At 39.3% G+C, this 22,825-nt stretch overlaps 1 protein-coding gene across 4 annotated transcripts in view; it reads left to right on the forward strand.

Annotated features, from left to right (window-relative positions):
• The window catches only part of RBMS3 (RNA binding motif single stranded interacting protein 3), a 721,589-nt gene that overhangs the window by 95,804 nt on the left and 602,960 nt on the right, over nucleotides 1-22,825 (forward strand). For all 4 annotated transcript variants that reach the window (XM_042806473.1, XM_042806470.1, XM_042806471.1 and 1 more), the window contains exon 3: nucleotides 9,889-9,957. In XM_042806473.1, coding sequence (XP_042662407.1) covers nucleotides 9,889-9,957 — 69 coding nt within the window. The remainder of the gene's footprint in view (nucleotides 1-9,888; nucleotides 9,958-22,825) is intronic.

The following is a 22,825-nucleotide window of genomic DNA, read 5'->3' on the forward strand; positions in this document are numbered from 1 at the left end:
GAGGGCAGCCTTTCCTAATGCACTTGGAATTTTCTTAATTTGCCAAGGTTACTGTACACTGAACAAACTGACAGCAGACATGCTCACGATCCCAAGTTCGCCTCTCATTATTGCCTATGTTTTCCTTGAAGTCTCTTTCCACGTATATTTATTGATCAACTCCAAAGAATAGTATTATTTTAAATATTTGACCTGCCTGCTAAAATGCAGTCCAATTTCACTTACTCTGTATGCTAAATGAATGGAGACTTGCTGAGAGATTTCTAGAAAGAAATTTAAAGGAAGGCATTAAGAAATTTCTGAAAACATCGGTGGTTTTTATTCATTCTGCAGAGCAGAAATAGGTGTCTTAACTGCTAAGAATGCATGTGAATAGATCAGGGAAGTATATGTCCCTTTCTGTTGACAGTTCTCCTTATCTTTCATGTTTTCCACCCTGAACTCCTCTCCAGGTTTCAAAAAGCAGCATTAGCTTGGAAGTAGGCAGAGTGATGCTACTTTTCCCTGTATTTTATGCTTTAATCATAAGGAAACAATAAAAAAAAAAATAATTTTACAGCAAATTCACGCATTGCAATGTTACCAGGAAAGATGAATGGCTACTCCACATTTAGCAATTAGTGTGATAGATTTAAGGGCTCTTAGAAGAATTTATTGCCATGGTGCGCCTCGATCCCGGTGCAGGGAGGAGCATCTGAAGAAGCTGGAATGATGTATTTGCACAGTTATTGCTGCTGTAGCCACTATTTCGCATCGCTTCTCTTGCAGTGACAGCCAAATTTGAATGCCCGTCTCACCTTCTGTGGTGTTGGGACTTAGATTGTGTGATAGTCCTGGCGGAGAGGGAGCGCAAGCTGAACACGGGGAGCAAGCACAGGGGTTTCGAACAAGGAGAACCTAAGGGCTTGCACTGGTAGAAGAGGGAGGCAGGTGGAGAGATTTCACAGCCTTTAGATAAATGAACATACTGTTTGCAAAATGATCGTATCTGGATTACTAGAATCTCTCTAGAAAAATCGTGTCCAACACACTGCTTGGGCAATAACAGCGGTGGTGTGGATCCTGTGCAAAACAGCCAGCTGACTGTAATCCCAGCAATTCTCTGTATAAATGTCTGCAACAGAATGAGAGTACTTTATGGACCCCGGAGCCCGGCGAGTTTGCCGTAGTGGCTGACAGGTAGTAAACCTTGTACCGCTTCACAGTCACAGCAGCTGTCACCCATGCTAGTTACATTATGCAAACACTGACTACAGTCAAACTGCAGTACAACGTCATCCCTTCACTTTGTCAGCTCCTTGTCGCAGCTGGTGATTAGGCAGTATCGGTGCTAATCTAGCCAAATGATCCCTTTTTTTTTACTTTGGGGGCTTTTTAGGGTTTTTTTTAGGAAAATAAGAGTATAAAGACAAATTTCCCAGCTGTCATTAGGGTCAAAGTAGGAAATAATAGATTTTTTTTTTCCTCCCCCAAATTTGTAGTATTATTTGATTCTGCCAGGTGTTTAATCTACCAAACTCATTTCAAACTCATGTCATTGCCTGACAGAAGGCTTGCTTAAAATCTTACCATTACATAGCTGATTTTATATGCTTGAATTTTTCTTGCAACGTTCATTGATCTGAAAACACCCTTTTGCTCCTTCCTTGTCTTTCCTACAGTAGCCACTTGCTCAGAAGTCAAGGCAGATAGCTTCAGTTCCTTCCAACTCCAGACTCTCCCAGTGACTGGACTGCTTTGAAAAAAATGGGGCTTCGTCCTCTTCTTCACTTAGCATTGGGTTGCTATGAAACAGAGCAGAAATTTCATTGTCTTCCTGCTTAGAAAACCCTCAACTTTCTGCACATCAGACAAACAATTTCATGCTTGTGTTATGGCCTTCTAAGATGTCAGGTCCTCTCCCTGCAGGCCAATGACCCACTAGCATATTCTTCCTAAATCCTCTAAGAAATTATACCTTAATTGTGTTCATAGCAATTTTTTTCTCCTGAGACAACATCTAACTGAAATTGATTGCTTGTTTTCAATTTTTGTGACTAATCTTGGGAAGGAACGTCATGCTTTTTGCCAAAGAGCAATACTCGCTGTATCTCAGTGTCTCCTCTGTTCAATGAGTATGAGTCTGTACAAGGTATGGAGGATGGATTTATGAGCTTGTAATAAGAAGAAATATACAAATAATTCTTACATTACCAATACATCCATATTTTGAAACTGAAAATGTGCCTTTATCTTTCCACTCCTTGGGAATGTTTTCAAAATTAGGTTGTAAAAAATTTGACTAAGCTTATTGTGTCCTGGTCTTAATAATTTCGGAGGAATTGCCAGCATTTTTCCTGATTCTCTAATTGCCTTTTGCATAGTTTAAAAATTTGATTCCTTTGAGAATGACTCATTTATCTAGAAAATAGCCTTTTGTTGTTCACTTTTATCTGTCTCACCATTAAAAAGATCATTAGAGTACCTCCTCCACCTTTCGATGATGACATTGTTTGCAAATAAAGATTTTAATTTTTGTACTTTCCTGAACCTTCATGATTCATGTCCTTGCTTCCCAGTACTGAAATACATGTAAAGTATTCTGATTAGTACATCTACTGTACACCATCTTTTACTTCAATTTCTGCACTATTGTCTTTTGCATTGTCTTATCAAGGCTTTTTTTTCTCTTCTGGCTTTATTATAATCTTCAATGTAAGCATAATTCTGAAATCTTATTATCTTTGGTGAACATTAATAAAAGAAGGAAAGATCCCCCCACACCTTTATGAAAACATTCATTGTTTTTATATTCGCATTTGTTCCTCTAATGATTCTTGATACTCTATAGTGTATCTCAGAAGGTCTCCTCCTCAGTGTCAGTCTTCTATGTGGTCACTTCATTATCTTTCAACATCTCAGACCTGATATTACTCAAAGATTCTGGGTCACTTTTCATATTTCTTGTCTGCTTTTTAAATGGGACGGGTATCTTTCTCAGGATAGCTGCTGGCAGAGAACAGCTCTCAGTACTATGAAATTCTTTTACATTCCTGGCGTTATTCCTTTGTCTCAAATCAACATATACCTGGTAATTCAATTTTTGCAGACCTGTGCAAACTTCTGAAGAAAGCTACATCTTTCAGTCCCACAAAACTAATCCCATTCCACTGCCTGTCATAACCAAGACTGTCTTTTTTTATAGTTCTCTACACGTCCTATGCCCCAGCATTTCATTTGCTTGGCAAAACGGTGAGAGTCCAAAGTACATAAATGATGTCATATGTTCCAAGTTCTTCTGATAATGCATCTTATATTTCATTGTGCATTCTTCCAATAGGAGTAGATGTCCTGGTATTAACAGTACTGTTGTGTTACCTGATTAAATTTACTGATCGCTGATAATATAACATTGCTTGATATAATACTATAATTGCTTCCTACCTTGTGGTCTTTTTTCCACAGAAGCAACAGCCGGTTTTTAAGAATCCATTTCCCGACTATATTATCTCTCACATAGCTGTGATGTGCTCCCCTACCTTCTCTGTAGTGCCCGAGAGAGTTCGTGACCTCAAAGCATGGAACGTTTCCATATTCTCGTTTCACTTTTCTGCACTCATCACAGCTGAGGTGATTTCTCCTCCTCATCATCGTGTGTTTCCAAGTCAGGTGACTTTCTAACAATTTCTTAACTGTACATTTTATGGCATAAGGATGCCAACTTCATGTCAACTCCATCTGGAAGACTTGAAGGTTGTTCCTTGATCTCTTTGCAGCTTACCTTCCAATTCTCTGGCTCTGGGGGAAAGTGCTGTCTGCACAGTAAATCATGGTGTATGTAACAGCTCCACAGAGAAGTTCTTCCACCATATTAAAATTCCTAAGAAAGAAACTGTTGCTTGTCACCAACAGTAACAGTTGTTCAGCTTGTTTGTCATTCAAGTACACTGCACTTTTGTTGGCCAATACAAATAGGAACAGAGAAGGAATTAATGGCTTCGGTATCGTTGGCCCGAGCTTGACCAGCCAGTTCTGTTCAGGTAGATGTGGTTTGAGATGCGTAGCGCAATCTCTAACATCAGTTCTTATTCATTTTGTCAGATACAAAAGTCTTGTGGACTTCATCCCCATTTAAAGATTTACTTTGAAATTTCAATTGCGTTCATTATTAGTTTTAACAATCAAGTAGGATATGGGAGGTCATGAAGTGAAGGTGGGGTTTTTTAGTTTGTTTTGTTTAACACAAAAACTCCTGGTTGGTAAGTGTAAAGAGAGTCTGAAGAGAGGGTATTTTGATCCCTGGATTTGTCCAGAATTTTTTTTCCTTCCAGGGTGCCAAAATACCTATATTAAATTGGTGAACAGGAGTGGACAAAGAGAAAAAAGAGGGGGAATCACAGTGTCATGACAAGCCCCTACACTGTGGTTCAGAGACCATATCAAATTCCTAAACTGTCAAGAATCCATTGTTGGGGTGAGTAATAGGTAAATTATACTACTTTTAGCAATTTCACCTCAAAAATTATGAGTCACTATGTTTATGACCAGGAGTAGACAGTGGATATAATATGCAAGTGAGTACGCTGAGTGCCTGAGTTCCTATAAAAATGTCTGCTGAATGCATTTGCTTCTTCAAAGCCCAAACCCACAGGTTCAGAGAGATGTACTCCTATGGTTGACAGCTCAGTCAATATCTCTCCTTCTCTGTCTCTTCCTGTCATAACATTGATTTCTGTAAGCTAGAGGAAGTAATCCCTGATGACATTGTGCAACAGTCTCGAGGAAAGTTTGTTTTCCCACTGTGTATTTTTTTCATACACAACTGATAAATGTATTTCATTTACAACTTACAAACTCTGCCTCTCATAATTCAATTATAGTTTACACCCTGACCACTGTATCCAGATCTGCTTCTTTTTTAATGCTTTCTTCTCGATTTTACACTCATATGGCATAACATACTTGATTCTCCTGCATCATCTCATCACTGCAAAACAATGACGTGACTTTGACATATGCTATTCACTCAGCTGCCAAGCTAGCTGAAGAATGCACCATGTGCCCTTTGCATGGAAGAGAAGACCATGCTGTCATGCCACGTACTGTCATTCCACTGCTGTCAACACCACTATATTTCATTTTGTGTCCTAACCCCATGATCAGCAATGTTCACCACTGAACGGTAAAAACTGCTGCACAGCTGTAATGAAATGACGTTCCTGTTATTAATCTAATTATCAACTTTTTCTGTCTTCATTTTTCTAACCAAAAAATAAGTAAATCCATCTCTCTCTGGAATTTTATATTGCTATTCTCACTAGAAAGCAGGTAGTTTTTCAGGCAGTTATGGAGGATTTTTAACTGTGAGGAATGAGAAACTGAAAATTAATTTTACTTCTATGGTGTGGAAGAAACCATGGATCTTTAAAGTATTTGAAATTTGTTTTGTCTTACATCTACAGCAGCACTAGCTATGAATTTCCAGCGTAACACTGATATCGTTGAAAAATACGTTGCAATAGTGCAAAAAATATGTTGAAAAATGTTCGAAGAAAGCAAGGAATCCTGTATATTTGTGGCACAGGAGTGAAAATGGCTTCGTGGGTGAACGGCACATCTGTAACGAACAGGCTTCAGCGCGGTTTGTCTCCCCATGGAGCCAGGCGTGAGGCCAGATGGGGAGCACAGAGCCCCCTGCCACTGAGCTGCCTCCTCCGATCCCCCGAGGTGACGTTTGTGAGGAAGAGGCCGTGAAGGATTTCGTATCACTGAGTGTGCAAGGACTGACCCCACACGGAGAATCAACGAGGCCGAAGGCAGTCTGGAGCCAGACCAGGGGCAGGGAGGGAGTGATGTGTAGGCATGAAGTCTATGTTGTTTCAAGAGATACTACCGGTTCAAATTTCAGACTCTGTAAATTCTCTAAGCACTATTGTTGATCAGATAGAATCGGATAAGTTGGCACCCTTTCTACTTGACTTGTATATAGAAATTAATAACTCGCCATTTTCTATACTGCGATGTTGTGGAATAAGCTCAGTAAGTAAAAAGAAATAAAACTCAGTACTTCAAAAAAAGCATCCCATCCCACCCAGTCTGCTACGGTTAATGGCGAAAGGACTAAAATTTCCATGTATTCTCCAAAAAGTTTTGTTTTTTTTTTTTTTTTTTCTGGCTTATTGCTTTGTCACATACAGTGTTCAGTAGCAGGAATCTTCTGAGAAAAGACTTTTCCTGCAAAGTGCATATAAGCCAGCAGATTTGCACAGACACCGCATCATTTGCTCTTCTTTTATCTGTGCCACTTTATTGCTATGAAAAGTACTTCTTTCCTGCTCTTGCTGGGCTTTGGAAGCAGTCTGAGGTTTCATCAGCACTCTTCATGTTCAGGTTTGGGTCTAGCCATGTGCTTGAAGCACACGTTGCACCTGAACCTACCTCAGATTTTCTCCTCTCACCCCAAGTGTTGGCTGGGCAGCACTGTGCAGATCACCAGCTTTCCTCACTCTCTTATTTTTTCCCACAACTTCCATCTCAGATACCAAACCCCACGTGTCCAGTCGGTAGTTTTATTGCCTTCAAAAGTGCAGTCTTTTGTGAAAAGTGTTACATCTTTGTGAAGTTTTCAGCAGAAATTCATTGGTTTTTGAAAGCAACCGGTGGTCACCTGCAGCTGTGGGCGATTAACCTCTCCACAGGTGGGGGGAATGAGGAGGAGGGGCAGGGATATAAGGAACAGCTTGGACGAGCAGCTAATTAGAGTAGTCAGTTGTAATTGGTTTTTAATAGTTGGGGGAGGGGTTTTTGTACCTACATATGGCTGAGAGAGAGCTTGCAGGGAGCAGAAAGGAGCTGGGAAGTTAAAATGGCTGGGGGTGAAAGGCAGCTGATAGCGGGGGCTTGTTGGAGTCCTCGGGGAGTCAAGAGCTGCTTGGTTTAGATGTGTCAAGCGATGTTGTTGGGGATCCTTACAACGTCAGGGAAGGAGTTTATGTCCAGGGCTTGTGCTAGTTGTGCCAGAGGGAGAGTCCTTAAATCTTCTGCGTATGAGCTCCTTTTCTCAAAAGGAAGAGTGATGAGGAAGGTGATTTTAACTGGCTAAAGGGATTTGGCTCGAGGGACTAAGTTCAGCCCATGTTCTCCCTGGTAAAATACCTCGTGAAAATGCAACCCTTTGAGGTGTCCTTTGTGGTGCAAGCTGCACAGAAAAGCTATGAAGCCAGCAGAGAGTGTGTGGTTTTGGCTGCTAGGTGTGGAGGGTCACATTATTAGAGGTAAGTGGTTGTTCTATTTCTACTGATTGCAATGAAATAGGAGTGAGAGTGTGTGGGTGTGTGTTTGGAGTTTGTTCATGCATACTTTTTTAAGTCGCCTGTCTCAATCGTTTTAACTGCTGAGATAAGTAGGGGATGTGGTGTAGTCTTCAGGTTTTTTCCTGTTGCCACTTAGAATTTGGAGAGCTGCTCGGATGGCAGTATTTTCCAGATCTTTCAGAATCTACTCAAAAAGATCTGATACAGAAGCTCCTGTGTGTGAGATTTGTAAGCCTTTACTCTATAACCTAATATTTTGATTCCCTTGAAAAATGCAAGTGATCTTACTCATTGATCTGTGGAGGAAAAAAAAAAGCCTGGGAGGATAGGTGAAACATGCTGATCTTAAACCTTCTATAGAACTATTTTTACACTTTTTTTTTTTTTTTATTTTTTTTTTTATTTAATGCCTACCTCTTAATCCAATTAGAAGATGGAGGCTCTGGTCCTTTCTTGTTTGTAAGTTTAAACAAAAAATTATCTTCTGCCTTTGTCTTTAGAGGTATTTGTCTCCTGGTTGCCTGACCTGGAAAAGGTTCTCTTGTTTCCCTGTAATATTGTGGTACTGTTTCTTTGTGGGATATCTTTCTTTGGCGTGTCCTTGAAACTGAGATGGAATAGTTCAAAAGAGCAATTGCTGTAGAGGAAATCTACCTAGTAGAGGTAACAGGTGTTGGAGTAAGTAATGAGACCAAAGACTGCTATTTATATGTTTAGACAGGAGGAATATGCAGTTTTTATTGGGCAATACTAAAGGCAGACATCCATTATATATATAACTTAAGAAAGGTGTGTGGTGCTTGTAGAAAGACGTCTTGCTGGAGAACAACTGCCATAAAAACTCCAGCTATCTCGTTATCCATAGATGGACCAGTCTGTCTTCTGAAGCAGGTGGAGCTAGTTTTCAAAACTCTTCCTAAAGCTGAAGTCAGCATTGTGTGCAGTTTGTCTTTTCTGAAGTTTTTATCAAAAGAAGGTGTTATTCTGTTGCGCAGCGTATCTGTTTATTTAAAAATGCCTATCCTTCTGAGGCTGTCTAGTAGAAGCTAAATACACTATACAAAAATGTTAATAATTAAACTTGTGAAATAACTGCTTTTTGATAGAGTAATGCAAAAGCACAATTACAACAGAGGCTGTTTCTCATTAGTGGGAATGACATACTAGCTTTAGAATATGTAATGATGCATAAGCCCTAGTGGTTATAATTGGCGTAGAAATGTACTATATCCTTGGGTGCTAAAAGCCATAAGCTATTTATTTTCATACTTACAAAGAGTATAGTACATTGTGGTATAAATCTCACACGGATTGTCTTACTTGCATTTTTTTTAATATAATTTATATCCATATGGTTCAAATATAAATTCATCCCCCTATTAGCATCCTGCTGGTGATACAGTGTACTGATAAATTAGTATCTCATGTCTGGAAAGCCTGTTTGAATTCAGATTTCACAAGTAGGTAAATCAAATCTACCTGATCTTCCTGATACAGTTAGCCTTGTTGTCCCAGGGTTTCTGTAACACCTGAGCTTGCACAATATATTAGTGATTCATTAGCTAAATATCTTGCAGGTGTATGTGGTGTGGGGGGGGTTGGGGGATTTCTTAGAAGCACTAAATTCACATATGTGAGGAGTGGATTTGAAGGAGCTCTGTGTCATGCTAGGCTCTAGCCTAAACTAGGAGTAAATGGTGTAGAAGTTCATGGTGTAAAATGATTTTGAAACCGGGGATAATGTGTATTAAAATAACTGGTGGTATTTTAGTAGACGCCATATTGCATTGATACTTCTGCAATTATCAAAACAAGTTTGATTATAAGATCTGCATGTGACACACATGGTGTGGATATGGAAAGATGATACAGATATGAAAGTCCATAGTACAGTGTTTTTTCTTGGTGCTTCAGAAGACAAATATACGTAAGTGGATGAAAGAAGTATAGGAATAAATCATGAAGATTGTGTTTTTTCTTCAAAAATAAGTTAGTAAATAACTAATCTCATTTATTACCTATTCTAAAAATATCTATATTTCACTTTTGAGTAAGGTGAAGTGATTCTGAAAGAATAATTTTATTTCCTATGAGTTAAAGAATAGCTTTTATGAAACTAGTATGAAGTATGGAATGGAGCATCACTGAGTTAGGGAGAAATACAGATATAACTTCCCACAACAGGCAGACAAACCCCTTTAATAATGCCTTTCTGGAATATATGTGAATTTTAGAATATATTTGCTTAATCTGAGTAAATTACCTGGCTGAAGGGTAGAGCTTTGCAGCACCAGTTTAGTTTAGGGCTCAGCACTTAAATTTGTAATCTAGGTGACATGCAGAACTTGAGGGGAAAACTGAGGTTCTGAGGTCCAAAGCTGAACAGAGCATTGGTAGAAAATTAAGCAAACTTTCACCTCTGATTTTAATGCTACAGTAGCATATTTATTGTTTCTTGAGGTTTTTGCTTAGTGTTTGTTTTTTTTTTTTTTTTTTTTTTACTATGGGAGTTTACATGGTTGAGATTGGTGAAGATGACTGTGTATGTGATGAAGATGTGTGTGAATATTTGACAAGTCTGTCTTTTATTTTGCAGAGAACTACAGCCAACAAGACTTCTGGTGCTCCTTCCTACAGCAGATGGTCCAGTTCACAGCCTCATCAGGTAATATGTCCTTGTCGAAAAGGATATGAAGCTCAGGGTGGCACGTGTTTCCTGCTGAAATGAATCTGTGAGGGGATCTGAGAGTTTTATCTACCTGCCTGAGCCCAACTAGGTCATGCTGATCTGAGGCTGTCGCAGGATTTCCTGTGGCAAACTGATGAATTTGCTGCTCATGGAGGGGGCTGGTACAGCTGTGACTCCTCCAGTGGTGGGGTGTCAGGGAGGGATATTATGGCTGGATTCCCCTATCCTTTGCATCTTATCACTTAAGTTACAAGTGTGTGTGTGATGCTCTCTGGTGACTTGTGAAGTCATCTTTTCCCATACTACTCCTCCCACCCTCAGTATTTTTAGCACTACTTAAAACAACCGTGTTGTGAAGTGGTTATGATGGCCAAAACTTTCAGGAAAACTTTTTATAAACCCAGATTGAAGCTGGAAAATTGTTCAGTGATAGCCAGGAAGCAATGTGACTTTTATAAGAATTTAAGTGGTGTTTCTCTTACTTTATCAAGGCCAAAAGACTTTTGATTATAGACAAGGACATGTAATCAGATAATGTGTATTTCAACCGATCGAACTTCCTCTTTAAAAATTTTTCAACTGTTTGTTCAGTATTTCTTGTATTAACATTGCTTTCCTACAACGGCTACTTCTGATTTTTTCAGACCTCCTAACTTCACTTCCTCTTAGAAAAAAACCCAAACCAACAAACCTTCCCCCACAACCTTGACACTGAAAAATGTAAATTATCCTGGTGAGCAAATCCTTGATCTGACATGCTGGATTTTTTTTTTTTTATGAAGGGTGTGTATACACTAACAGAAGTTGAGATTTGGCCTTGAAAACTAAAGCCAAAGAAATTATTAATTTCCCATGCTAATTTGAGTATAAATGAAAGAAGGTGGTCAAATGCTTCATGGCCTGTTAGCTACCTATTTCGCTATCCTTCCAATCTTAGTAGTTCTGCTTTCACAAAATATTATAAGAGTTTTGTGCCTCCTCCATATAAAAACACTCTCTTTTTGCTTGCTAAGGTTGCCATCTTTTCTTTTTCTTTCACTTTTTGAACATTGGGTTTTCACTGTTTGGGGGGATAAAATGAATATTTTGTAGGCAGAAGGTTAATTCTTCTCAGTGGTTATTGCTTGTCCAATCCTAGGGGAACAGATGGTAGGCAAGAAAAACTTCATGGAGTATAAATAATATGTACAAGGCTGAAATCGCAATGACTGTTCCCCTCTTTCTGCATGTCTGCAGTTGCCCATTAATGTTAATGTGTGACACATTCCTAAGTCAGGAGGGGATCATGCTCACAAATGATACGAAATGCACTTTACACACTTGATTTCCTTTTTGAGGAGGGAGGGAAAGATAAGTACATAATAAAAATTGTTTGTAGTGTTACAAACCTGTCAAATCGCTAGCAGAATTGAGAGATTAACTACCAGGAATGTTGTTTGAAAGTATGTCTAGACCATCCAGCATCTGCATGAAAAAAATTATTACACTGTATTCAAACATGCCTGTGGTAATTTTCCTCCACCTATGTTGTACACCACACGTTTTAATCTCATTTTTCTTTGTCATTTACACCCTAATCTTTTCTTTTTCATCCTTGTTTATTGTAAGCTTTTGTCTTCTGTGTTTTGGGTTTGATAAGCTTACAAACTTGCTTCACAGATATTAGAAATACCAGTGCCAGCCGTGCGGATGTATAGCCGTGCCGCGGTTCAGTTTGGGAGACCTGGATGCTGCTGTGCACTCCCATGAGCTGAGTGGCAAAATGTTTGTATTGGATCAGAGATTTGTATTCAGCCTTGCAACTTGCCAGCATCTATATATAGTTTATTTAAACACTTTTTTTGAAGATGGCTTTCCAGGAAAGAAAAAGATTAAAGTTCAAATTCATATTGTCTGCATTTTCTTCAGTCTCATGCAGTGAACCCAGTGAAGGCTTTTCCACATACATCTTACAAGAGTCCACACAGAAACTTAATAGAACTACATGGCTGAGACCTTTATTGCATCTAAGAAATGTTAAAAGTTAAATTGATTTCTTCCTTCCCTCCCCTAAGTTTTCTTTTTTCATTTCCTCTATCTGTGTGAAGTTGGAAGGTCCATTGTGTGAGAGATTTGAAAGGGGTTCTGCAGGTGGGGTCAATGAGTCACTGAAAATAACACATTTTTTCGCTGACTTATTTTGCTTTGTGCTTCCCAAACATACTTACGTTTTGTATCGGATAAGCTGAAGCATGTTTGTCTATCTCAAATATGCTATCTGGGGAAGGTTTTTAATAAATTCCTATTAACTTGTAACTCTCATGGACGTGCAGACCTTGTGTGCTCAGGTTTTTTTTTGATCTGAAGCTGCTCAGAGAATGTGGGGGGGTTTTCTGCTGCCCCTTGAGCCTGGGAAAGTGTTTTGTTGCAGGGGAGGTGTCTTGAAAACTTGATTAAGAGGCTCCTTCTGACTGCCCTGGGAAAGTGGCATTACTACCTGCTTCAAGCTAGCTTTTTCCAAGCACTCCACTTTCTCAATGTCAGAATAAGAAGCCAATAGTCTAAAAGGTTGATCTTTTCTGGAGCCAAGGAATTAATCTATCTAATTAAAGGATTGGGGGAGTGGGCAGGGAAGCCAAACCAAATCTAAGCTTCCTAACTGGCATCCACGGAGCTGTGCTGGACCTTACTGCCTTCAGATGCACTAAACTGGCTTGAGGGATGGAATCAAGGAGAAGATACAAACTGACAGTAATGAGCTGAAATTGCCTACGCTGCTGTTCTTGGCTAGTGGCATCTCTTGATGTGTGAAGAAGTCTGCAGCAATTTTGTGAGAAGCTCTGAAGAGAACTTGGTCCTTCTGTGGTATTCTGAAGATTGTGTGTGCTTCCTTCTTACTGCTGATGAAAATGTAGGAGGAAGGGGCACTTTATCAGGCATGATGATATAGCTGAGTTCTAAGATGCTGCTGCTTTTGCTGAGTGGGAAGGCAGCCAAGGCAGAGTGTCTTAGAGTGGTGGCGTATCCAGGTGTGGGACAGTCTCTGTCTCATTAGGAATTGTAGGTGCCCAGGCAGGGTGGGACACAAGGCACTTGGCATCGCAGCACAGCTGTGCCTAGAAGCAGTTTTTAATGTTAACAATTCACTCATTCCTAGTAATGACTCGAGAACCGAGTGCTAGAAACTATTGGGGTGGTATAGCCAAAGTAGATGTAAAAATGAAGGAAAAAAATTGATTTTTTTTTTTTTTCTTTGGAAAAACAGAAGAGATGCAGTATTTCATATGCCAGCTTAAGGTTGAGGCATTGAAAGAAACCGTAGGTGAAGTGTCCTAAAAGAAAGCAGAATGGGACAACAATCCTCTGAACTTGCCTATGTCCCTGCTGTTGATGAGAGGCAAAAAGTGGGTAGCACCTAAACAGATCTCACAAATCCACTTTATATGCAAGCAGAAGACAGTGATACCTTCCCTCTGAGTGAGATAGGCTGTCTGTTCTTGCTTGTGGGCACGCTAGGGAGCTGGTCGAGTCTGATAATTCACTTGGTCCCCACTGTTGGCTGGCACCTTCATGACCGTATTCCATGTCTCTTGCACAGGGGTTGTTAGCAGGAGTATTTTTAGAGATGCTGAGATTATATTACTTTCTAGAAATATATGAATGCGTCTTTAGTATTAGGTGCTAAATGAACCTGCAGAATAATTGGTGTGTCTTAAATGCCATTAAAAATAATATAGAACATTTCTGCATCTGTCCCCTCCCCATATCTATTACCAAGACATTAGCTTATGAGCTAATGATGTAAAAATGCAGAAAGTGAAACGCTGTCCAATGGGCCGTGGGACAGGAGGACTCAGCTAAACTTCCATAATGTTCCTCTGTCTGGCTCCATTGCTGCTTTCTTACAGAATTATTGCTCAGGCTTTCTGCTGTTGGCAACAGAAGCTTCTTGCTTTCTTGTGGGTAGTCAAAGCTTTGTCCATTGCTTAACTTGGCATCAGTACCTCAATTAAGGTCAGAATGTGTTTTTTTTCTTCAGTGTCCTGCTCTTTAAATGTAGAGATAAGTAATATATTTTAGCACCTAGTGGTCAGCAGTTTTCTTAGAGCAATCGGAACTAAGTGTTGATCAACATTGTGTAGGATCTAATTTTTAAATAGGCCAACTATTCTACCACTTCACTGTAGTTTATAATACTGCTTCCTCATGATTGAGGTGATGGAAATACCAGTCAAGAAGATGGAAGCTAGGAAGTGTGATATTCCATCTTTACTGAGGCAGCTGTTTCATTGAATTCCAGGCTGGAGATTTCAGTATGTAACTTGGTGCTCTTGCTTCCTCCCTGTTGTGTGTGTGTCCCTGCTTTTTCCTTGCCCTGTTTTTGCCCTTGTATTCTTCCTGTATTTGTGTTGGAGCAGCAATGTGTTGATAAACAGATAATTGCATACAGTGGTCAGTTCAGGAGTCTCTTTCGTAGTGCACTAGGTCAAAATGAACCTTGTGATTGATCATTCAGTATAAGAGCAGAGCATTTACTTAGCTTTAAGAAGCCATTCCAGGTGTGGCTGCTGGTAGTAGTTGGGATTGTTGCAGCCTGCTTGTATCCAAAATAATAGGGACCTGCAGGTGGAATTCATCACTTGTTAGAGCAGGGAGATGGGTAATGGTGAGTTCCCTTTACGGGCTCTGGCATCTTACCTGAATGCAAAGGTTGGTGGAGCACTTGTTAGCAATGGGTCAGAAGATCCATTCCTGTGAAGTGACTTTTCTTTTAAACTGGTGGAAGACACCTAGTTGTAAATACTATAAAAAAATCATGTATTAGGCTGTTTTGAATCTTCTTTGGGTGTTTTCCCTTCTGTGCCTCCAGTCTGACTTGGAAAAAGTCAGGACTGAGAAAGTCACTGTCTCCCTGATGACTCAGCTGTTTGCCTTTCCGCTGAGCCTTGCAGACTGTGGCAGTAAACCTTAGGTTAAGTGCTGGTCCACTAGAAAATGTACTGGAAACACCAACAATTTTCCCAGAAGCCACTGAACAGCTGTCAAATGGCAACAGCATTCCTTTACTCTTGACCTAGGTTTGAGCTGTACCAGTCTGCTCCTCTAAATGAGTGACCTAGTCAAACTACGAGGGTTAAACCTTATTATAAAGGTCAAATGAGATCTGGCAACTTTCCAAAACCAGACCAGACAACCCAAGCCACAGAAATATGTTCCTGCCTCCTGGCACTTGGCGTATTACCAAAAAACTGTAGCAAAATTCAGTGGGCTTCATCGGAGTTAATGAGGGGAATTTGTCAGTTTTGCAATACATTGAGTGTAAAATCCCTAAATACCTCCTCTCCATAATATAAAATCCCTAAATAGCTCCTCTCCATAATATATCTTTTCAGAACTATACATACCTCTACACCATACATCATCATAGTTTTACAACATTTGAACTTGATTCTCATTGCACTTTGATCCCAGTTACATTTTGTTTTAAATCATCTTTGGACAAGCACGTGGAATATACTCAAATATGTAATGAAGAAAGCTGAATTCTTAGTTTTTTTGACAAGTCAAACGGGCTTGCTGAGTTTCAACAAGCCTCTGTTAGGCTTACCTTGGATAATTCATTAAACTTGGATTTGAAGTGGAGACAGTGCTTTGCAGAAGGAAGTTTAGCTAGTTCAATACTTGTTGCAAGGCATGATGTATAAAAGAATTTTTATACTTTGAAGTTCACTGAAGGAGGAATCAAGTATTTGTGGTCTGTACTCAGTTTGCTGTTCTTGTTATATCCATAGTATATGCCATGTATGCACATAATAGTTTTGTGGGGTTTTGTCTACTGTTAATAAAGACTGACCCACATAGTAGGTAGCCAAGACAAGTACAACCCTGACTAATAGACAGTTTTTCTTGTTTGTCTCGCCTCTCATAGTACTTGCTCACCTCTTCTGCTAGAAGTTGCTGGTTTCTTCCAGTCAGCTGGAAAACTGGTGTTAAAGGCTCTGCTTGACTCTAAAGTTTGATGCTTCCTCAGTAAGATCTGTGGGCCACTGCTTCTAGTGTGATGCTTTTGGTAAGACATGGTAAGGGAAGTTTGAACCTGGCATCTGTTTTTTTAAAGCAGTGGGAATTTGCAGCCTGCACTGAGAAACCCAATGTTGCCAAGGTCATTGGCAAGGGCAGAGCAGTCCTGTTAATCTCTGACTGCTATGCAAGTAACAAGAGAGCGCAGCACGCTGGGTTGGCTACTCAGCTAAATGCATAGGTACAGCAAGATGTGTAAGCTATTTTTATTGTATAAAGATAACTCAGTTAAATGAGACTTGAGAGCTGTTGTATCTGTTGCCAAGCAAAGTATAACATAAACTTAGCTTTGAAAAGCTAAGGTATCTTTAAGCAAAATAAGAAGGGAACAAAAAAAAGTTGATTTTTTTTTTTTTTTTTTCGGGTCAGTGGCAGATTATAAGTAAATGTACACAGTGTTAGTCCAAGGTTGCTCATCCAAGTACGCTACCTGTTGTGTTGGCAAAATTACCAAGCAGCCCGCAGAACTGAATGTAAAACTGTTTTTTAAGCTGCAAGTAGGATGAGATCCTGTGCCTGGAGGGAAGCAATACCTGAAGATAAAGTCGAACCCCATTCTTTCTTTTGCTGCTCGTGGAGAAACACTTTGATAGCATCAGTAGTCTTCATCCTGCATGGTAGCTGTTGTGTATCTTTAGAAGGAAACTAAAACCTATATTTATAAGCAGGGTTTATGCTTCACGGGCTACTGTAAGTGACAATGCAGGTTAATGGTCATATGCAATCTATATAACTAGTCTCTCTAGACCACTCTGAGTTGGAGACATATATATATATATATATATATATCACCAGACATAGGATTTGGGCATTAGTTCCCATTACGAAACTACTAGAAGAGTCTAGTATGACAGTACTCAAAAGTTTGGACGGTGCATGCTTTGCAGAAGTTATGATGACCTAAGCCTTGGGGAACTAATGATGTTAAACTTCTGATTATGGGATACGAACCTGAAACTTTAGGTGTAATGCTTATGGAAACATACGAGGACTCTTATAAGATGCAGTATTGTGTTTTCTCTTCTACAAGTATGAGAGGAAAATAGAACTGGTTTCCTTTCTCATCTATTACTCAGTCAGAGATTCCATTGGTATTTTGTTGCACTTTCCAGATAAGGTTCAGAAGATTCCATCTATAGCCCAGCTAATCTTAAAATCAGCAGGCAAGGAAGAAAGCTTTTGTTCAAAACGATGTTTCTAGACAGCTGCCATAATAGAATTTTTCTAGACCAGCTAACTTTTTTATTCTTTTTCACTTTCATGTAATTTTTTTTGATGACAAATACCAAATGAGTGTATTATGCTAAGTGTCTGTTCAGTGTGCTCAAGATTGCCTAGAGAATTGTGTGCTGGGGATGAGGGGAAGTAACAGCATTTGTGATGACTTCCATAGGCATGAAACACTTCCAAAAAGTATGTCAGCTGCACTTATTTTGCCACTCAGAACTGTTTTTTTTCTAGCAGAACTTTATAAGATTTAAAAAGACTGAAACCAACAGCGTTCTACTAATTTTAAACCAATAAAGTCAAAATTTTCCTTCTGTCGTATCTTGTATTGTCACTGAAAGCTGCCCTACCTCTTTCAGAAAGCTCACTCCAAAATTGTGGAGAGACAATTTGAGGACTCCCTGGAAAGTTCCTCCCATAACTCTTTTGCCTGTTTTTCTTAGCCAGCGAAGCTTATTGATATTCAGTCTGTGAATGCTGATTGCTCCCTATAACTTGGCCTATTTTGACCAAATTTGACAAAGAAAGGGAAGAGTGCCATTTTCTGGAACCTTCCAGAAATGTGAAGTTTCTCTGTGAATTGTAAGAGCACAGCAGAGGAGAGAGGTTGGTAATGCCACACGGAAGGAAAGCATCAGATCATCCTTCGCTAGCCACCGGGCAATTCGTGGGGCAGAATGATGTCGTGCATTCCCTAACAGTGGGGCTAAAGACTCGGTGGTTGTCTGTGTTTCTTCAAGAGCAAGGATAAACTTTCTCTCCTGTGCAGATTTTCTGGTTAAGGGATGAGCTCACCCAAGAGCTTAAGGAATAATGCAATTAAAGTCAATCAGCTGCAAGACATGTGTACATTCACTAACAGGCTTAATTAGTTTTGTTGTTCACACGGCTACACAGTTGAATTCTAACAAAATTCTATACTGGATTGATTGAATTCAGAACTCTTTAAATCTGTGAGTCTTTTAAGGAAACTATCTCCTTGCTGCATCTAGCAACATTATTCCTGACTCTTCTCAAGGTTCAGATCTTGTCAGATAAACTTCACATATTATTTGAAGCAGCACTTAATCTTACAGTGGGGTCTTTCCATTACACTGTCTGTAATATCCCTGATGTGTACATGTTGACTAATAGCAAAGATTGACAAAGGATTTTACGCACAAATATCTTGCCTCACGTTCTATTAAATGTGTCATTGATATCTTCTATTGTAGTCGTCTTGGTTTTGACTTTGCTATGACATCTTCTTAAAAGAAAAAGAAGCTGCCAGCAGATGATGTTTTAACACTTGTCAGCAATTCGTCATGATTCTTCTTACTTCAGATTTAATTGTTCTTGGAATGAACAGTTTGTAGAGACTTTTCAAAATTCTGCTTTCTGGTTAATGCAATCAATTTGATGCAAAAGATAATTAGCATGACAAATTGCAGCCATGTGTACTACTGTGTTCTGTACCCCTTCCTACCCCCCATTTTCTTCAGTGTTCCAATGGCTTTAAAGATTAGAAGATAGGTGGAAGCAGAAGAGTTTAAGTTATTTTTAGGAGACTTTTGCCCCCTGTCCTATTATTTAAAAGTAACAGATAGATTCTGCTCTTCATGCCTCTCATCTTTCATACTCCTGAAGCCTTAAACCTGGAAAGGAAATGCAAAGAGATGGAGGCTGGATCTCCCATCAGCTGCACTAACAAAGGATTTGATGATTTTCCAGAGCAAACATGAGCTGAGGGGTAGGGTTGACCTTCAGAGGAGAAACAGCTGTTGTTGAGCTGTGTCCTAGAGAAGGTCTGGGGTTGGGGGTGTGTTTAGGGAAGACTATCAAATCAGGGCTGGTGGCATAGAACTGTTTCTCTGCCTTTCTAAACAAGGTCTTGACAAAAAGTTCTCTAAAACCTTTCACCTTTCCTATCTTAAACATGAAAGAAAGCAAAGCTGGCTGATGAATTGTTTTAATAATCTAAACGATGATCGCTCTGTTTGATAATTAACCATGCAAATCTGAAAGAAACAATTGGTGGATCAACAAAAGTAGATCTGCAGGCTACATTTGGGGGAATAGCTGAAAAGCTAATTTGGTTATAAAGATAGGTTATGCTTTGTAATGAGAAACGACAAGGCATTTTGCTGCAACTGTCATGGCAACTTTAGAGCTTCTTTATATAGTCTAATTTAAAATGTATTTACCCTGTAGCAATGAAATTGCAATCTATATATGAATCATAAAAGCTGGAGATGGAAAATACCTCTTGAACATATGGACCGGTTCTTCAACAGATACAAATCATTTTAACACAGAGTCAGAGAACAGATATTCTTTGTCCTCACAGTCAGTGGTTTTTGTCCTGGATTGTTTTCTGACTGTGGACTCCTTCTCGAGTCTATTTGTCTAATCTTAGAGCTGGTCTTGGCTAAGAGTCTTTCATTAGATATCAATATTTCAGTTTTACTTCAGCAGTTTGTGAGCTCTGCCATTTACTACGTGGCTCTACATAAGCTTGAATAGTCATTGAACACTGGCAAAAATCAGTTATATCAGGATGCCTACTAGTCCTCATGTTTAGTTGCCTACTGAGTTGAGATCTTGATTGCACGAGTGCTCCTTTTTTGTTCAATCAGGCTATGTTGATACTTGAAATAAAGTTGTATTTCTCAGGAAATGACAGCTTTATGCTGTTCTGTGTTAACAGTGCATCAGTTACTAGTTAATGCTAAGCAGTGGTGGAAGCTATCTGAAACACATGAATGTGGTGCTAGAGAGAAAATGAGACTTTTATATCAGCAATTGAATTCAACGTGAGGTCCAGGGTGATGGTTCTCCCAGCATATCTGGAGATCCTGTGTTATCCTGAAGCCTTTTGACTTAAAGGGAAATTTTTTGAGAATTTCTTATATGTGTCCATAGCAGAAACTAGTTAGGTTGCCCAAATTCACTGAAGCTTGCATTGCTCTATCTTATCCATAGTTTGGTATCCTACTGAAGAGTTCTGTTTGCAAAGTCAGGGATGATTGTCTTTAGTACCATGCAGTTCTGCCAGTGCCTGAGGACATTCTGTAGAGTTACCATCACCCTATCTATGAAGTGGGCTATCAGCTTTGACTGGGTTTATTTTAATAAGCACTAATGTTTCACGTGTTTGGGGAATGGGATTGTTACAAAAGCCAAGGGTCTACAAATAACTTAAAGTAATACCTCAAAGTTCATGGATGTCAGAGGGCAGGACCCTAATTCCAGCCTAAGTGAAATATTCAGCTCTTCTAAGCATCAGGCTGAAATAGGGATAATGCAATTCTGTATAAGCTTGGCTTAGAATTTGCCATAAATCCACTATATTTGTTTCAGCTGTAGTGGATGTGAAAGATAATTATTCATGTTGCAGGAGAAAATTTGCGCAGGAGTATAAACTTGAAATAAACCTTCAAAAATGAAGGAAAATCCCCTATCAAGCTATTGAGAAGGCTGAAGTTAACAAAACCAGAAATCCTACAGGCTTCATACGTGAAGTTGTGATCAGCAATGTAAGAACTTGACTGTAACAAAACGTGTGGGTTTGTTGGTTTCTTTTGCGATTAAGTGTAAATGGTGCTTACATCATTTCACCCCGAATGGAGAAAGCATCTGAACTGCAATGAATGAGTGACAGCGCCTCTATGGCTGAGATTTGATTTGAATCCCTCTTCATGTAGACGTTAAAATGCAGATTTTAATTGGATAGCTGAAAAATTAGGAAGGGGAAACTAGACTATTGTGTGCAGGTTGCTAACATACCCACCCAAAACTTGTGGAGGAAAATAATAATCTGGCAGAGTATGATAATGTGCCTTAGACTTAAGGCACACAAACTTTCATGATTTACATTTGTGGGCAGTGAAAGCAGTGAGCAGAATCATGCTGTGTGCCTCCATAACTGTGGCTGATTGTAAGACGTGTGGGGGAAAAAATGTTAATCCTCCCAGTGACGCTTAGATGGGTCTCCAAAGACTATACAAAACTCAAAGCCACTTAGAAGGGAGCTCTATGGTCTCCTGCAGTACAGTGCTTGCTTATCCTGCTAAAGATCAAGCTCTGCTTGTACCCATCTAATAGGAATATATTGAATCTTGCATGGAGTGCAAGCAGGACTTTGATCAATATTGCACGCAGTTTATTTGAGGACCTACAGCAGAGGCCCTACACTTAGAAAAACAATTGAAGTAGGTCTTAGGAACACTTGACAGAATACATAAACAGATGATGTTATGGTCTCAGTGGAAATCTAGCTGTATTGAACTGAAAATAGACCATACAAGGAGAAAATTGTAGAATACTTAGTCCTTGTAGTAGGATACCCTATACAGTAGGCCAGCAAGCTGTGTTTAGATTCCTTTGGAAAATAAAATTACATCAAAACTATCTCCCTTGAATAATATAGTGCACCACCTCATACTACCATGTGAACTTCTGAAGGAGGAGTTTCTCTGTCTTAGTGAGTGAATTATACTGTGGTTATCCGAGAGTAAATATTAATTGGCAAGAAGAGGACATTTCAGGAGTTGTTCGTAAGATCTCGCACTTCTTCAGGGGGAGGTGTGAATCCTAGGGTTAGTTTACAGTTTGGCAAAACAAATAAATGTATTACCCCCGAGCTTCAACGGCTTGTGTTCTGTGTCCTCCTGTGCAATGGGACAATGCTTATATCAAATTACTACATATTGACAAACTGTGGGTTGTGAAGCTTTATCTGAACTGGATGTCATCTGATGTTTGTTTGTATAACTTTGTGCATGTTGATTTTCATCTAGGAATGTGCCAAAACACTTATTTTGGAAAAGTAACTATGGAAAATTAAGTGAAAATAGCATTAAGTTCTGATTTAGGCCAACGTAAACAGCCAGTTCAAAATGAAAGGTCTTCCATGCCGTTTGTTTTCAGTTCTAGTAAACAGGCCCACCTTTTTTATCACAGTACAATAGTCTGGAATCCTTTGATTTCACTCCATTATTTGAATAACTAAATTGCATTCTTACTTTATCTTAAGCATTGCTGCTCTTAAAATCCAGAGACTTCTCCTAACTTCTCCTTAGTCTTGTTTCTTCTATGATGTTATTTCCCAAATGTAGGATCTAAGAAGTTTTATAGTTACTAAGCAATAGTGTCTGTACTAGCCTTTGAAGCACAAGTACAAATATAAAACCCTGCCTATAACAATGGTTGTAAAACTGTGGAGATAGCTGCATTAAGAAGTATGAGAAATCAATCATAAAAGGCCATGTGTTTTGACTGGTATGGGAAGTGTCCGTGAACTGGAGTGTTCTCATGTCACAGTTAAGTGGTTACTTTTTTTGCCAGAACTGTTTCAGAGTTCCTCATGTTTAAGGTTCCAGTGATTTATTTTTGTCTTCAGTGAGAAAGCTTTCATTTAGGGACTCACAAGCTGTACTTTTATTTTTTTTAATTCCTTATGCACTTTGCCCTATTGTGATATAAAAGCATCTGCAGAATTAATTTTGAGTCTTTCAGTTTTTCTTCCAAATTGCCCTTAATATGATCTTTCTCAAGACCCACTCCATTTTGGTCCCTG

The sequence above is a fragment of the Tyto alba genome, unplaced genomic scaffold, assembly GCF_018691265.1.
Source record: "Tyto alba isolate M040663 unplaced genomic scaffold, T.alba_DEE_v4.0 Super-Scaffold_46, whole genome shotgun sequence".
NCBI classification, from domain to species: Eukaryota; Metazoa; Chordata; class Aves; order Strigiformes; family Tytonidae; genus Tyto; species Tyto alba.